The sequence below is a fragment of the Anastrepha obliqua genome, chromosome 3 (assembly GCF_027943255.1).
Source record: "Anastrepha obliqua isolate idAnaObli1 chromosome 3, idAnaObli1_1.0, whole genome shotgun sequence".
NCBI classification, from domain to species: Eukaryota; Metazoa; Arthropoda; class Insecta; order Diptera; family Tephritidae; genus Anastrepha; species Anastrepha obliqua.
In genome coordinates, this window is record NC_072894.1 from 126,809,840 (window position 1) to 126,826,626 (window position 16,787).

The 16,787-nt window shown below is 35.4% G+C and overlaps 2 protein-coding genes across 2 annotated transcripts; both read right to left on the bottom strand.

Moving 5' to 3' along the window:
* LOC129242209 (glutactin) lies at nucleotides 1-5,072 on the bottom strand. Its single transcript, XM_054878763.1, has 6 exons — nucleotides 4,803-5,072; nucleotides 1,433-1,903; nucleotides 1,136-1,336; nucleotides 897-1,065; nucleotides 649-845; nucleotides 1-576 (listed from the first exon to the last, which is right to left on the bottom strand). Exons 1-6 carry the CDS (start codon nucleotides 5,070-5,072, stop codon nucleotides 1-3), a joined length of 1,884 nt encoding a protein of 627 aa, XP_054734738.1.
* Nucleotides 5,073-13,554: 8,482 nt separating this feature from the next.
* On the bottom strand, nucleotides 13,555-16,432 carry LOC129242517 (glutactin). The gene is made up of 6 exons (XM_054879196.1): nucleotides 16,115-16,432; nucleotides 15,869-16,024; nucleotides 14,983-15,300; nucleotides 14,524-14,899; nucleotides 14,263-14,459; nucleotides 13,555-14,194 (listed from the first exon to the last, which is right to left on the bottom strand). Exons 1-6 carry the CDS (start codon nucleotides 16,430-16,432, stop codon nucleotides 13,598-13,600), a joined length of 1,962 nt encoding a protein of 653 aa, XP_054735171.1. The 3' UTR covers nucleotides 13,555-13,597.
* Between the last annotated feature and the right edge of the window lie 355 nt (nucleotides 16,433-16,787).

Below are 16,787 nucleotides of genomic sequence, written 5' to 3' on the forward strand. Positions count from 1 at the left end.
CTATTTACGAATTTTGGAAATATATGACCGCTTCAATAAAAACTTGCCATTCAATTTTCTTCGCCTATTGCGTTTAACTTTTCGCCGTCTTTTGGCGAGTTTGTTGCGCAGGTAATAACTTTCACGCACTAGACTATGACCATTTTCCTCGTCTATTAGCGTTGCTGAGAACTCTTTGAAATAATTTCCGCTGACCGTTAATGTATCGTCTATTTTCATGTATGGACCATACAACGTGGTCATCGGTGGCCAATATCCTGCGCGCAAGTCGCTAAAGGGATTCCCGTTAATCACGAACGAAGACCATAGATCCACCATACGCATAGCCATTGATATATCGGGCGAACTCAAGTTAGTGACATGCTGCGGGTAGGGAAAGAGATAGAGTGCTTCATCTGTTAGAGAGACTCCGGCTTTAAAAGGACTCTGCATGTTAGTCTCCTCATCCAGATCTCGATACCGATTGAATTCACCCATATAATCGAAAGAATATAGGAATGTATTGTCCGGAACATGTTTATTATTCATATTGAGTGCCAGTAAAACCGGTAATTTATGCATTAAAGTACCACCAACCTGAAAACAAACAGAGCTTCAAAGTAATACGATGGACGTGAGGAAATATGAGGAATTTGATAGGCGACTTACGTCGATTAATCGTGGTATTAAAGTACTGAAAGTACCGTTTTCCATTAACTTCCTATTGAAAAAATCGTGGGTCACGAAACTTGTCAAAATCATCGTTCTATCAGTGCCCACGACTTGGCGAATGACATGATCAATATAATCATAAGCTCTATATTTATCGTCTGGTATGATGCCCTCAAAGTCGTTTTCAACAATTTCTGAAACAATCAATGCCATGAAAGGCAAGAAAAATTATTTGAAGTACTCACCGTTCAAAACTCGTGAACCAACATTCCTTGGGCAGCCACCCATTGCTGGGTAGGAAAAGTTTGAGTTCAGCATAAGATCATAAGGGTGCTCGGGCAAAACGCCACTTGGTCCGCCAATCGTGAATTGAATGCCACCCGTGTGTCCAACACCCAAATCGGATTTTTCGAGCTTCATTTAAATGATTTAATAAATAGAATATTAAGAATATTGAGGCTAGACTTGTATATGAGATACTCACTGCATGCGTCATGAATGCACTCAGTAATTCTAGTGGTGACAAATCCATTAAACATTCATTTAAATCCCGCACCGTTTTCATTTGGCATTCGGCCTTCTCGGCGATTTCCTGAGCATGTTGCCTGGGATTTTCTTCCAGAAAAATAGGCATCAACGCGGAGCCTGAGTGATATATAACCTGATGGAAAAGCCCTTGTTGCACCTATAGAGATATATGCATATGTATGTGTTATAAGATATTAGGATTGATATTATTGTGCAATTAATTGCAAACAGTTCATAAGATAACGCTACCTACCATTGGTGAAATGGCAAGTAAATGTGCGATTGCTGCTCCACCCACTTGACCCGCTATTGTCACACGATTCTCATCACCCCCAAAATATTTGATAAAATGTTTAATGAACTGTAATGCCAAATATATATCCAGGACTCCTGCGTTGCCAGGTATATCTTCAGTTTTTGTTGATAGAAAGCCGAATGGTCCTAATCGGTACTGTGGCGCTACCAGTACAATATCTTTTTCCAGTAAATAATCAGGCGGTGCCTCAGCATTGCTGCCTTCAAATAAATATTCGCCATGTACGTAAACCAGAACTGGATAGCGACCGGTGACGTTGGGCGTGGATATAGTCAAGGTTAGGCAGTCTTCTATATCCAGCACATCATCCAGCTTCTTTAAAGATTCCATGGAAACAACTGAAGGGCAACCGATTTTCTCAGCTGTGGCATCCATAACATCATCCCAGGGCTCTACAGGTCGTGGAGGCTGCGCCACAAGAATTAAGATAAAGTTAAAATTAGTGAAGATATGGCACGTTACATGTCTGAATCAGGGCGTAAACGACAATCTCAATTGACCAATTGATCACTTTGACCGATTCGAATTGTTCTTAACTTTTAGTCGATTGGTCAAATCGTTAAACCCGCCAGAAGCTCAAACAAGTTTATCGTTTATGCCCTGCTTCTGTTAAATATTATTTCTATTTTTAAGTTCATTTTAAATACAACAAGTAAGGAAGTACTATATAATTGTATTTAGGCAGGTGGTTAATGTTTGGAATCAAACAAACTCATAAACAGTGAAAGTTATAGCTTGTAATATCAGACGGACGAACAGAAAGAGCTAACATCAAAAAAGTCATTTTGAGTCATCATTTGTATCAAATTTTAGTAATTTCGCAACTAGAAAATAGAATACCTCTAAGAAACTTTCAGGAAAAATTGAGCATAATCTCAACTAGTAATGAAAATATAAGGGAAAAATCTGGGTGTTTTTCACATATGACGAAATTTTTGAAATTTATTTTATCAAAAAAATTCTAATTGTGGAAATTTTTAAAAACATAATTCACTATAATAAATCTCTACCACACTATTTAACATTTCACTGAAGACATTCCCCTTAAAAAAATGTATACCAAAATGGGTAAAATTATTATTTTTCAACATTTTTTCAGTATAGTCTCCTTATTATACCCAAGCCTACAAATAAATGCGTTTTCAAAAAAATTTACGACAACATTCAAAATATGTACTTGGGCCCCTTAACTTGGAATCGCTCAATATCCTCGAACACAAGCGCGCGCTTATTAAAACAGAGTAGAAACTTCTAGTCTAGTACGTTTATTCGTCTAATTTTTGAATTATTTGCTGATTCTTATTATTCAAATCATGATGAAACAAAGCCAATTGTCATCCCTGGTCTAATATTGGAAAAAACTTCATAAATTTGGTTTTTAGAAGCACTATTTTATTTAAAAGTGGGTGGCGCGCTAACCATTCCCAAGGCTTTGAAATAATCCTATTCATTTCATACAACGTCAAGGCGCAACCAACCTAAAAGGATGCACTTAAATGTTCACTCATGTTCAGCTTCGAATAACTCTGTAATTGTTTTCCAAGTAGGGGGTCTCCGGTGGCAGGATAAGATTTCCAATTTAAAGTTTCCCCAAACCGTTGAGCGTATGTATAAGTGGAGAGGAGACCGCGTTAGCTTCGTTACTCGTGCAGATCACAATTTCGCAGTGGACGGGTGAACAACGTGGCCGTGGCCAATCGAAGCTTATTTTAAGGCCAATAATTCATGTGCAACTGCTCGTCGTAGATTTTGTGCGTTTTAGAATATTCGACGCTTACGTGCGCAAGAGAGCGGCGGGCCTGGGACTTCCAAAAACTATTGTGGATGAAATAATGTGGAAGGATCTCTAATTTCACCCCTTCAAAATTAAAACAGTGCATTCACTTAATCCTAATGATTACAAATTGGGTAAACATTTCTGCAAGGCAATGTTGGAGCAATTTCGTCTGGAGTGATGAAGCCCATTTTCATTTAAATGGAAGTATAAATAAGCAAAATTACCGTTATTGGTCAACTAATGGACAGAGCCCATAACTAAAACACCAACAGCCTCTTCACAGTCTCAAAATAACGATTTGGTGTGCATTGGAAAGTGTGGAAAAATTACACCATATTTGTTTGAAAAGCGTATATATATATATAGGGTCCGCCATATAACTTTACGGAATTAAAAATGCTATAAAAAAGAAACTACTCAATATTTTTCCAAACTGTTTTTTTCTATTTTGAAGTACAATTCTTCCGGTTAATGATGGAACACAACTTCATTCATATGGCTGCCTCGGCTAGCCATGCACCATCCCATACGATCGGTCCAATTTTTCATCACATTTTCGATTGTATGCGGCTGTATTTCAGCTATGACATCGCGTATGTTGGTCTTCATTGTTGAGAACGACGGTGAACTGATGTTCCTGGTGATTGACGAACACTCTCGGCCAGAGCAGCAATATTTTCGGGTGTACGCACGGTTTTTGGTCGGTCACGCGTTGGTTTGTCAATAAGCAACCCAGTTTCTCTTACTTTTTTCGCAAAGTAACGCACATACGCTTCATTCGGTGCTTTTCTTCTTCCCATTGCCGTACATAATTTTCGTACACATTCTGCAACATTACCATGATTTTCAAAGTAATGTCGCAATATTTCCCAGCGTTCTTTGAGCGTATACACGACCATTTTCGTTCAGCGGAAGAAAAAAACTAATTTTCTGTCAAATCAGATGACAGCTAAGTGTTACCATTCTTCAAATAATACATAGTTCAAATCCGTAACGATAGATGGCGGGCCCTGTATATATATATATATATATATAATTGGCGCGTACACCCTTTTTGGGTGTTTGGCCGAGCTCCTCCTCCTATTTGTGGTGTGCGTCTTGATGTTGTTCCACAAATGGAGGGACCTACAGTTTCAAGCCGACTCCGAACGGCAGATATTTTATTTTTTATGAGGAGCTTTTTCATGACAGAAATACACTCGGAGGTTTGCCATTGCCTGAAACACATGATTACCGTTGGTTAAAAAACGAATTATCAACAAGAGATTCAAATCGCTCCCGAGACAGTTTTTCTTCCTATCTTCACCGAATTCAAATTCTTTACTTATTTTCAAGGACCAGCTTAAAAATAATAAAAATGTTTTTCCCCAACTAGTATTTGAACCACCTTAAATTCTTGGCTTTCAGTTACATTATTTTAAAAAGTAAATATTAGGTGCATAAGACTTCGACACTATGCATCGAAAGCAACTAATAATAATAAGAAGTGCATAGAACTAATTTGAGAAAAAAAAATAAACCAAAATATACCTTGAATCTATACTTTCCGGTGGGAGGCTCTGCATATCTAATATCCACAAACTGTAGCACCTGCCGCTTAGACCAAGCCGTTTCAATAGTTTTCCCTTGAATGGTGCCTAATTTCGGTAAGTCTATAATGGTATCCTTTTCTTCGTCAAATTGTGCCCAACAAACACCGAATAATAAAAGTAAAGTTGCAATAGATATTTGAACTTGCTGTCGATATAAAGCAGCATCGGCAGATCCCGCACAGGAACCAACAAGTATTTTGCAAAACATTTTTTAAATGCTCCTTAAAACAATTTCTAAATTATGTTTGACACATTCAAAACTTAATTCAGTTGTATTTGATTAACGCCATACAAATTCACATTTAAAAATAACAACTCGCATTAAGTAAAGAAATAATTTAAAACCGCGCAGCTCAGAAGCTTTCTTCAGACTATTTGAAGAACAATAGAAAATAAACCGTGTATACTGCTTCAGAGAAGACGCCGGCAGTTTGAAATGCAATTAAACAAAAAAGAAACAAACTAATGCCAAATTATGCATAATACACGAAAGGTAATAGGGTATGGACTATAGGATTTCACTTTGGCTGAGCGAATCATCTACCGTAAAAAAGCAGAAACGAAAAGCAGAATAAAGCGACAGATGTTTAAAAGACGCCTAATTTCCAAATTTTTTGGTCATTTCCTTTCCTTTCGCAAAGTTAAAAGTATTCTTCTTTGGTGAAGATAAAAAACATATAGTAAGAAATTATATTTAAATATGTAGGTACATTTATTATAATTTATTTTACCATTAAACGCCTGACCCAGATTGCGAAAATGTATATTATAAATCTTAATCAAGATATTCATATGAAGATTATCTAAAATTTTATCATATTTATATTTAAGACATTAGTTACCTACGTAGGTAGAATTGGGTGTAAACGCACTTACATTGCATGTAGATAAATTGTTGGAGTAGGATATATGTATGTATGTACATTTATGTATATTACTTAAGTGTACATATGTATGTAATTAGATGTAGCAGTTTTTACTTTTCAACAACAATAAATTCTGATCAATGATTGAAATTATTGATGTATTGAATGTCTTAATTCAACTTTAATAAATATGGATACTTAAGCTACCGATATGGATTTGTTAGATTATTAGTACGATAAAACTTAGCAATTTATTGACAGGTAGAAAGTGCCAAGCAGTTGTAGGTTATTTTGCTAAGCGCTCCAGGCATATACTTATTTAAGTATGTATGCGTGTATATTCATATCTTTGTGAGTATGTATAAATGTTTGCGTTTAAAATTGTTTCTGCCGTTGGTGAACGGTCAAAACTGTTTTGCATCTTTGTTTCTTAGTTCTTCTATTCGCGTTAGTGAATTGAGGTTACGCACGATAAATCCATTAAATATGCAAACGAATACTAATCGCTTATATTTTCAATGAACATCAAAGAAGGAGAGAGAAAATGGCACACAATTGTTAGATTTCTTTTAATTACCTTTTGTCGTTTGTTCTCACATAACTTTCGCTAACTGTATTGATTTTTCTAAACCAGTACTAAAAAAGATATAAATAAATAAAAAGTAAGCGTGTAAAATATGTATGTTGACTTTTGATCAAAAAACATAAATATTTGGCTTTTGGACTTTTGACGTCAGAATGGAGATTTACTGTTAGCTTTCTAGTATCGATACTCAAACTTGTATTATTTTGACTAAATATGGATGTTGAGCCGATATAAACCCAAAACTATTGAGTATGGAGTGTTTCGCTATTCTAATCGAGCATCGAGTCCATCGTAGAAAAATTATATATTAAAACATCCGCAATTCCAAAGTATTCTATACTCGTATGACTCATATCACCAATTTCGTACCGTGTCTGATACGCCCACGTATCATATATGAGTAATTTTGGATATACTAATATTTTACCTAGTGAACATTTTTGTACTTGATGCACCATTTCTCTTTTTAGTATGGGAGGGTGAAGTATATACTATGTAAATTATAAACGTAAAAAAATTGGCGAATTCTCAATTAAAGGCGAAAATCTAAGCTTTTGATTTACATATTCATTAAGTATATTATAGTTTTTTAAATAATTTTCATTGAAACAAGTGGGGCAAAAGATTTTGCTCTAGATTTACTATTTAGCAGACGGATAATTTCGTTTTATTTCTCTAAGAAAACTCAGCCAAGGAAACTCACCATGCAAAATTCCAACTGGCTCTGTCTTAATTTTAATCAGTTTGATATACAACCACTCTTTTTTTACAAGATAGATACGTTCCTTAAAAAAGCATGCAAAAAATCGTGAAAAAATAATTCATGCGATATATGGTAAATTTGGGGATGTGCTCCACAGCTGGAGAAAATCCCGTAACATGCAAAAGTTAAAAAAAATATCTTCCAAACAAAATTCATTTTCATTACAAAAAAAAATTTGGAAGTAGTTTTCCAATTGAAAGTAGGAATAATCAATTTCGCAACTAAAAGTGCTATCATCAGTGGATACCATATACCTATATAAGATACCATGTGAGATATGCCCACCTCATCTGTTGGGTTTTATTAAAATTATTAACGGCTTCTGTTAATTTTTTCGTTGTAATAAAGTCTGTTATTAGAGACTGTTTTCTGCTTTCTCGAGAAAATTTATAATTTTTGCATATGGCGTCGTACGTCGGTCATAGTAGACACTTGTAAACTAGACAGCTGCAGTACAAAAGTAGACAAGCAATGGACGCCGTAAAAGTCAAACAAAGGTTTCACTCAACATTGTTTATTTATCCAGTATAAAAATTATAAAAAACAAAATTTGATGATTAATTTAGCGTCACCTTATACAATACTTGTTATCCAGCTACATACCTAAACATTACGTTGAAATTTTAATGCACAATCGGACTTGGTTAGTTCCAAAATGTACTTATTACATCGTTTTTGAAGAAAAATATGTATGTATGTATCCTTACTTAATCTTACACGAACAATTTTTACTTAATAAAACTTTCTTTTAGGAATTATGTTTTGTTTAGAAAAACATTTTTTATAATGAGCTTCGTGCATGAAAATTTTGTGTAAAAAAGTTTATTAGTTAACCGTGTTAACTCAAAATCGCGTAAAATAAAGACCGTTTAAAAAGAGAGTTGGGTGTATTTAGATCGATCTGAAGCAAATCGTGTACGTTTTTGAAACACATATGAACAATATTTTTGTCGTTGTTTTTGTATTAATTGTTTTTCTCTAGTCTTGAAAAGCTTGCACATGCAATTTTAGTTCTAACGTAACAGACAATATTGAAAACAATCTTGAGCGTAGAGCTCTTTGGTGACATTAATATATGGGGAGAGGGAACCTGGGAAGTCAATTCAAGTCAAGCAATACTGAAATATTTTTTTTTTATAATCTTCAGTTCCTGTATAGCGGAATATGTGGTCACATGCCGGTCCAGTTCCACGATTTACACGATTTTGGCACTTCCGATCATTGATCTACCAAGCGTGCCTCATCTTTGACCTACTTGTTATCAGAACAACATCAACATCATACTTTGCTGTTGCATTCCATACTACATATGTATATTAGGTCCCTAAACCGCATTAACTTTTTTGGTCACTTGCTTCGACTTTTCACCTTAGTCGCATACATCGTGAGACAGGGCTCACTAAAGACGCCTAATGGCAATGATCACAACTATTTATTTCTTCTAATATTTATTTGTATCGGCAGATCTCTATAACGCTATAACGAGGGGTAATTACCTAGGGGTAAAAGGGTGGAAAGTTGCAATTGCGCCCTAAGCTCTGTAAGCTCTGAGTAGCGTTGCAAATTTAACTCGTAGCTTTTTAGAATTGACCTCGATATGCTAAGTAATATATATGAGCTGCTTGTGAAGGAAACCGTACTAAACCAACTTATCTAACAACAGAGTTTTGATAAACCGACATAAATGCAACCAACCAGCTATTGAAGTCGACAAAGTAAGTTTTGTGATTCAAGTATTGTTCCGCAATATTTTTGGACATACAGCAAGCGTTTGACAAAGACTGACACTCAGGACTGTTATACAAACCAAAAAAAAATCTACCCACTCCTCTCTACCTTTTCCTCGTATTAGAAACTTGACTTCGAAAATGGAGCATTTAGTAAATGCCTCAAAATCTATTCATGTCACATTCACACTGAGAAAAGAAGGCTGCCCTAGTGTCAGTCTTAACCACAATATTATTCCAAAATCCAGTAGGTAAAAAGGTGGAAAGGTATCTCGGACTACAATTAGATAGAATACTAACATGGCGACTACATATCTATAATATAAAAATGAATCGCAAAATGTGTTGGTAAGCGCATAACTCAACAACGCATGGACCAATCTTAACAATTATTTTTTTAAAATGTTCCTTGAAGTCCAAAGATGGTTTGTACGGCGAGAAAAAATCGAATAACTTCCGGGAAAACCTCTAAAACAGCACTTTTCTTTTTCACATACAAATATTGCGCGTTCGTGTGTGTGCGTGTTCGCGTTGGAGGATCTAATGCGTTCACACAAAAGTGATAATATCGTGAACCCGACCAAATTGAAAAGTCAAAAAATGTAAGAGCTATAGATTTGACTGGCCTCGCAATATTCTTTCTTTTGTTTTAGTTTCAGAATGCGTTAAGGAATGATTTCATTCACCAATAATAAATAAAAATAGTTAAGTAAATTCTAAGAATAATCACGCAGGGCTGAACAAATCCAAACATATTTTAAGAATACCAAAAGATAAACATATTTTAAGAAGAATAAAAGGCGAATGATTCACATATATACGTTTTATTTCATTATTCTTTATTATATTGGTTATTAACCCTGTGTTAATAATAATAAATAATAAGTTATCTCTATGTTTTGTCATTGAAGCACCCATTTTATAAATATTTGTCACATTTAGGTTCCCACTATCCTTTTAGATTATTTTTCAATCAGGTTTGAACCTTAAGTTCCCCTCTTAGTTTGAAGCCCTCTGAAGGCCAGGGATAGTTATTTTAAAATAAAAAAAAATCAGGCTTACTCAACCATTAAAAAATCGAAGCGAGTGTATCTCAAGGCAGCGTTCTTGGACCAGTATCGGGATCGGGTACTTTTTCCTCCGGGCCTGGACTCGAGGGTAATTCCAAGAAATTTCCTGCTTGAAAAAATATAGTAAATAATACTTCTACCAGAGTTCCGTCACAGACTTTTTTTGGTGTCACAAGGCGAATTTTACTGGAAATTCAGAATGTTGTATGCCTCCGTTCGACTTGTTGAATGCCATCACAGCTAAAAACTTGGATACGCTGTTCCCGAACATCTGCATTGCTTTGCAAATATTCTGCACCCTGCCAGTATCGGTTGCCGGCGCCGAAAGATCGTTCAGCGCTTTATCAAGGATCAAAGACTACCATCGTTCTTGTTCAACTCAGAGTCGAGTAACAGGATTGGCAACTTTGTATTTGGAATCTGAGTTAGTAAGGAAACTCGACTTCGATGATATTATAAGAGCTTTTGCCTCAGCTAAAGCAAGAAAAGCTAAATTCTAAGCATCGTGGCAGTCATTTTCAAATATTTGTAAGGCTCACAAAATGAATAAAAAATTTTAACTTTTTTCAGCTGCGTTTTTTATTTCAGATCTGCTGAAGAGTTTTCTAAAATTCATTTTAATCAATATTTCATAATTAATTCTATCAAAAATTTTATCAATGAGTTTTTCAATATTTAAATGTTATATCACTATAACATAGTTAATACGCAATTTTGATAAATAAAAAAAATTTGAAGGGGCCCGCATCTCAAGTTTCCCCCGGGGCCCGAATACTCTCTCCACGGCCCTGTGTACAAGCATCGGTAGATGAAATTATAATGTAGACTAAAACCTGGAACATCAAACTAAACGAGAGCAAATCTGTACACGTTGACTTCGCCAACAAGAAAATTATTTATATCCCGGTGAAAATATCCTCCGTTACAGTTCTCTATAGTAATACTGCTAAATACTTGGGAATGACATTAGACACGTGGCTAAAATGGAAGGAACATGTCAAAATAAAAGCTAACGAAATTGACATAAAATTAAAAAAACCTTAAATGGTTGGTTGGGGGAAACTCTAAACTGTCAATATAAAACAAATTATCATACGGCTTTCAATTGTGGGATGTACCGCTGCATCAAACATCTAAGTCATTCAACGCCAACAAAAAAAGGTGCTCAGAGGCATGGTGAATGCTTCTTGGTACATTAGAAATACCGATCTGCACAACGATCTGTCGTTATGTCAGTAGTTATGTTGTAAAATTTTAATTGTTTGTATGTTATCAATTAGTTATAAATTATTACTTGTTAGCTTTGCTAGGTGTAATACTATGAAATGTTAAGCTATTTTTTGTTACATTTCAATAATGTACGTACAGAAAGAAAGGAAAAATCACTTTGGTAATCAATCATATTATGGTACTTTGTATCTTTGGCTAAATTCATGCAGACTCAATAAATTCGAGGCCAATGAACACACAAAGCAATTAAATTCTAAAAGCCCATCAATAAGTACCTACAACTTTCTCGTTGTGTTAGCGTTCGCTTCATTTTGAAGCAATGCGCGAACCTCGATTGCTTGCTACAATGCACGCTTTGGCAGCGAAAGCTTTAATCTTAAAAATGGGTAAATTATGCATAATAAATTTATTAAAATTAGATATTTACAGTAATTACTGCATTTACTAAATTTGTACTTATTTCAATATAACTCGGGTTAAAATTTATTGAAATAATTTTATTTGTTTATTTCTAATGATGTGGGCGCTCGCGAAATGATGGGAGTTGCCCATCTTTACCTTTTACTTTGGCGTTCGCGTTGCTCAACTTTGCAAATGAGTTGTTATTTAATCACACTTTGTGCAGACATATTGGCCACCGTTATCATTACGCTTCAGCAAATAAAACAAAAACGAACGTTGCTGGTAAGTCTATAAATATGCGAATTTGCTCTCAGGCAAGGTTGGACTCAATTGAGTCCATAATAGGTGTATTTAATTTGACCATTACAAGCTAATACATAGCTTTATCTGGGCCAAATAAAACGATTTTAGCTCATTTACTCCTTAGTTTAATTTCCAATTTTGTGGCAAAGCAGTTAGAAAGTGTTAAGCACACTTTTTATAAAATTTGCCATGCTACTCGCTCTGTGTTATATATTTTCTTTCAGCTATTAAAATGTGAATATGTTCTATTTTTAAAACTGGTACCATTATTAGTAGAAACACACTTTAAACTGGCAATGCCTCTACTCCAATATACTTACAAGCCAATATAAATAATTATAGGCGAACAAAAGCTTTCCTGTATAAACGCGGTTAAATGAAACTGGGCAAATATCAGAAAAGAGAGTTGGCAGCATTAAAAATACTTAGTGAGTAATGAACGGTTGATAGTACAAGAAAAAGAAGAATCCAATTTTGAGCGCTCCTAAGCTCGAAACAGAAGCCGCCAAAAACCTTAATATTAACTACAACTCCGAAAGTATACGTATATTTTTGCGAAAGAATAATTTTAATGGAAGAGTTGGCCGAAAAAAACCTTTCATCAACGAGATTAAGCGGCACCAGAGAATAAAATTTGCAAAGCGTCATGCGGATAAGGATTTCGAGTGCTGGAAGCACGTTTTATTTGTAGATGAAAGCAAGTTTAACATCTTTAGGTCAGATGGGCAATCATATGTTTGGAGAAGACCTAATGAAGAGTTGCTGGAAAAAAATTTATGCTCGACAGTTAAACATGGAGGCGGATCGGTAATGGTATGGGCTTTATGCTTCATTAACGGCAATATGAACCCCAAGCAATACCTAACAATTATAATGAAAATTTGGTATTTTAAATATAAAGTATTGAAAAATTGGGAATTAAGGCTAATTTCCAGTACTATCATGACAATGATCGCAAGTATAAGGCACCTGATGTTTGTCTATGACTTATGTACAGCTGCTCTAAAGTACCTGAACACCTCCACAATCTCCAAACCTCAATGTAATTGAACATCTGTGAGCTTATTTGTTATTAGAAACAGGAGAGACCTAGAAGATGCTATTAAAGCAGAGTGGGGAAAAATAGATACCTTAACATGCAAGAAGCTGGTCGAATCCATGCCCAGAAGACTAAATGCAGGGAGAAAAAATAAAGGCTTGCCGAGTAAATATTAATATATTGTTTTTTCTCAAATATTATTTACCTAACTCTACTTTATATAAATGTTCGAGTTCCTTTTTGCCATGTATTTTGTTAAGATTTTATGATTGTATTTTCTATGTAAGAATGAGTTGAAGTTTGTTTAGGTTTTTTGTAGTTTTAAAAAATACGCTTGAAGAACGAAAATAAACGGGGCACATAAACGCATTAGATTGGTGTCCGAGTTCTTTATTGAGCCACTGTAATAAAAGGCACATATGTACGTATTCATAATAATTATATTGTTATGTAGAGCTTCTATATAAAGGGGCCACTTCCATTTGATTGAAGCCCCACATGGCTGTTGGGTCGACGTTTTATCAATGGTCATTTTTTAATTGTTGGATATAATGATTCAAGATTTTCATTTGTTTGAATATCAAAATGAGTTTATTTCTAAATAATAAGTTAAATAAATATTTAAGAAAGCCTATATCACCCATATGCAAATATACAACCTAACATAGGGTCATTTTAATCTCAGCATACCTTAGCATCGACATACGAGTATGTACATGTGTTTATACATTCTCACTACTTTTTAACTTAGACAGCACCTTTCTTTGCGACAAGTACAAAGTCAAATTTTCTTTCGTTTGCCTCACTTGTATCATATTCATCTTCTTGGTCATCCTCTTCATCCGTCACTTCTTTTGCAGTCTCAGTAATATCTACTAAACTATCAAAGAATTCTTCATTTACAAGGTTGTATCCCAATCGTGCCTCTTTAACGGCGATTGTATATTCTTTAAGATAATTATATCCAATTGTTACAGTTTTGCCAATTTTTAAGTAGGGACCCGTTTCTTCTGTCATAGCCGGCCAAGCCGGTGTATTCGGGGCCATTGGCACTCCATTGGCTGCAAATGAAGTCCAGTAGGCAACCATACGCTTCGCAATTTTAATGTCACGATTTAGATTTAGATGACTATGTCGCGGCCAAGGGAAAAGATATAAATTATCATCGGTAAGGGACACTCCAAGTTCAAAAGGCGTCAATTCGTATGCTTCTGCGCTATTAGAATAACGATTAAGCTCGCCATCATAATCGAATGAATACAGATATGTCCTGTTCGCAAGTTTCTTTGCATTAGCTTGTAACGTCAGTAAAACAGGATTCTTAAACGGTATGGTGCTGCACATCTGTGATATTATCGAAGATTATTGAAAGGATTTAAAAATACTTCTGTCATGATTTTGTCAAGACTTACATCAATCAGTCCTGGAACGAGCGTATAGAATGAGCCGTTCTTTATCTCTCCAGGAGTGAATATTTCTTCGATAGCAAATTTCTTCCAAGCACCTGTTGGATCAGCTCCATTACTCTGGGCTATTATGTGGTCAATGTAGCCAATGCCGTCGAGTTTATCATCAATAATTGTCTCATTAAAATTATCGATATAGATGTCTAAAATCAACATACACGATTAGATGATTTTAGTATTTTATTATCTGACGACTTTAAATTTTACCTTTTAGCAAAAAAGTGCCTGCATTTTTGACACTGCCACCAAGCGTGGGGTAGGCCTTGAAGTCTTGTGACGCTAATAGTTCCCCTGGATGCTTTGGTAGTATGCCCGACGGACCACCGATAACAATTTGCACCCCTCCGTAACTACCGATTCCCAAATGGGCATTAGCGTCACCATGCGCACTGAATGCGGTCAATAACGTTGTGGTATTCAGTTTTCGCAAACACTTATTAAGTGCATCTACTTTGTTCAGTTTTTTGCATCCGGCGTACTCTGCTATATCTTTGGCCGCCGGCAGTGGATTATCGGTGATGAAGGCGGGTGTTAAAGCCGAACCAGATTGATAAATAACTCGATGAAATAGACCATCCGGAACCTTAGTTATTATTGGATTTGAAATTTTTGAAATTATATAGATTTGTAATACAATAATTTTTGGTAATTTGTTTAACTACTTACAACGGGACTCATAGTCAACACATTGATCAGTGCTGATCCACCCACTTGGCCAAAAAGCGTAACACGTGTGGGATCGCCACCGAAAGCTGAAATGTGATTCTGAATCCACTTAAGAGCTAAAATTGCATCGTGCACCGCCGCATTTCCGGGAATTTCGTCACTCATTGTAGACAAAAATCCAAATGGACCCAAGCGATAGCGAATCGAGACCAATACAACATCTTCTTCCAGCAAATAGCCAGGAGTAGCTTGACCGCTGCTGCCGTCATAAAGGAAGTCACCATGAATGTAAACCATGACGGGTGACTTATCACTGAGCTATTAAAAAAAAATAACCACATCAAATGAATTTACTGGCTTGCGTGTGATGGTGTATGTACGAGTACTTATACATATATTTATATATACGTATGCGGAAAATTCCTTGCCAATAAAGTGTTAAACACTCTGTGGCTTCAAAATCCTTCAAATCAACTTTGGTGGTCACGATTTTCTACGTATATATTTTATAAAATCTGTTGTCGTATGACATACCAGCTTGAGTCGAAACGAAGGTTTGGGCATATATAGAATTTTAAAATACATTTGCCCCATAAATTTGAATAAGGAATAACGATAATAAATATAATATTAGAAAATTAATCAAACTGTTTAGTAATTAGAACGCAATTTCATTTTTATCTTAAGTTGATTTGAGCTACTATGGTAAACGACCGCTGAAATATAGTACTCGAATGTCTTCCTATCAAAATCTTAATTAGTTACACGTATTATTTAAAAAATGCAGTCAATACTGTTATCCTTTGCCTCTTTAATATTCGCACATATTTTCACCATCTACCTACTTCTGAATCAGTTTGAGCTCATTCAATATTATATTACTTACAAATTTTGAGCTGATACTCAATCGCAGACAGTCTTCGAAATCAATTTTCTTCTTTCGCCAAATATCCAAATTGTACAAGTTTTGCAAAGAAGGACAGCCAACGTGTGATTTATGAGCATTTAAAACTCCCTGCCATGGCTCTGCCGGCACTGGAGGCTGCATTGGAAAAAATGTTAAAAGAAAATAGCCAATAAGTAGGTAAAACAGCAATTGTAAATGGTGAACGCAATAAATCTGTTCACGAACCTTAAAACGGAGTGTACCAACAGGAGCTTTTGCGTATGGGATATCGAGAAATTGCATTATGGATTTGCCTGACCATTCAGTTTTAAATGTACGACCGCGGACTCGTCCCAGTCCCGGAATGTCTTTGGTCACATAACTGTTTTTTCGGACCTTTGTTGGTCTATTAGGTTGTAGAATCGGCGTTTGCTCTATACGTTGTTGTTGCTGTTGTTTTTGTCCCTTTTGACGCTTACCACCCTCCTGCTTTTGGGCGTGGACACAAAGAGCCAGGACCACTAAAACTACTAATAACACGGAAAGTATTCGTTCGTTCGCCATGTTAACGCAACTGCAACGATGAACCAACTGAACTGATTTTTTTAAAATTATGTGTAGTTAAAACTTTCTGATTCTTTCTTTGATTACACTTTCCTTCTTATTCGATTTCTTATATTTACAACTCGGGGGGTTTTCGCTCACCTTTTTTTCGTTTTTTATTTGAATTTATGAATATTCAGATATAATTTGCATAAATGCATTTACATACATACCGCTGCCTTAATACACTCGTAGAAAGGCAAAAGCTCAATATTTTTCACAACCGATTTATTTTCAAATTTCGGTTGATCGCACACTAATAAAAATTAATATTAAACACAGAAACACACAGCATTAAACTACTTAGTATCTTTAA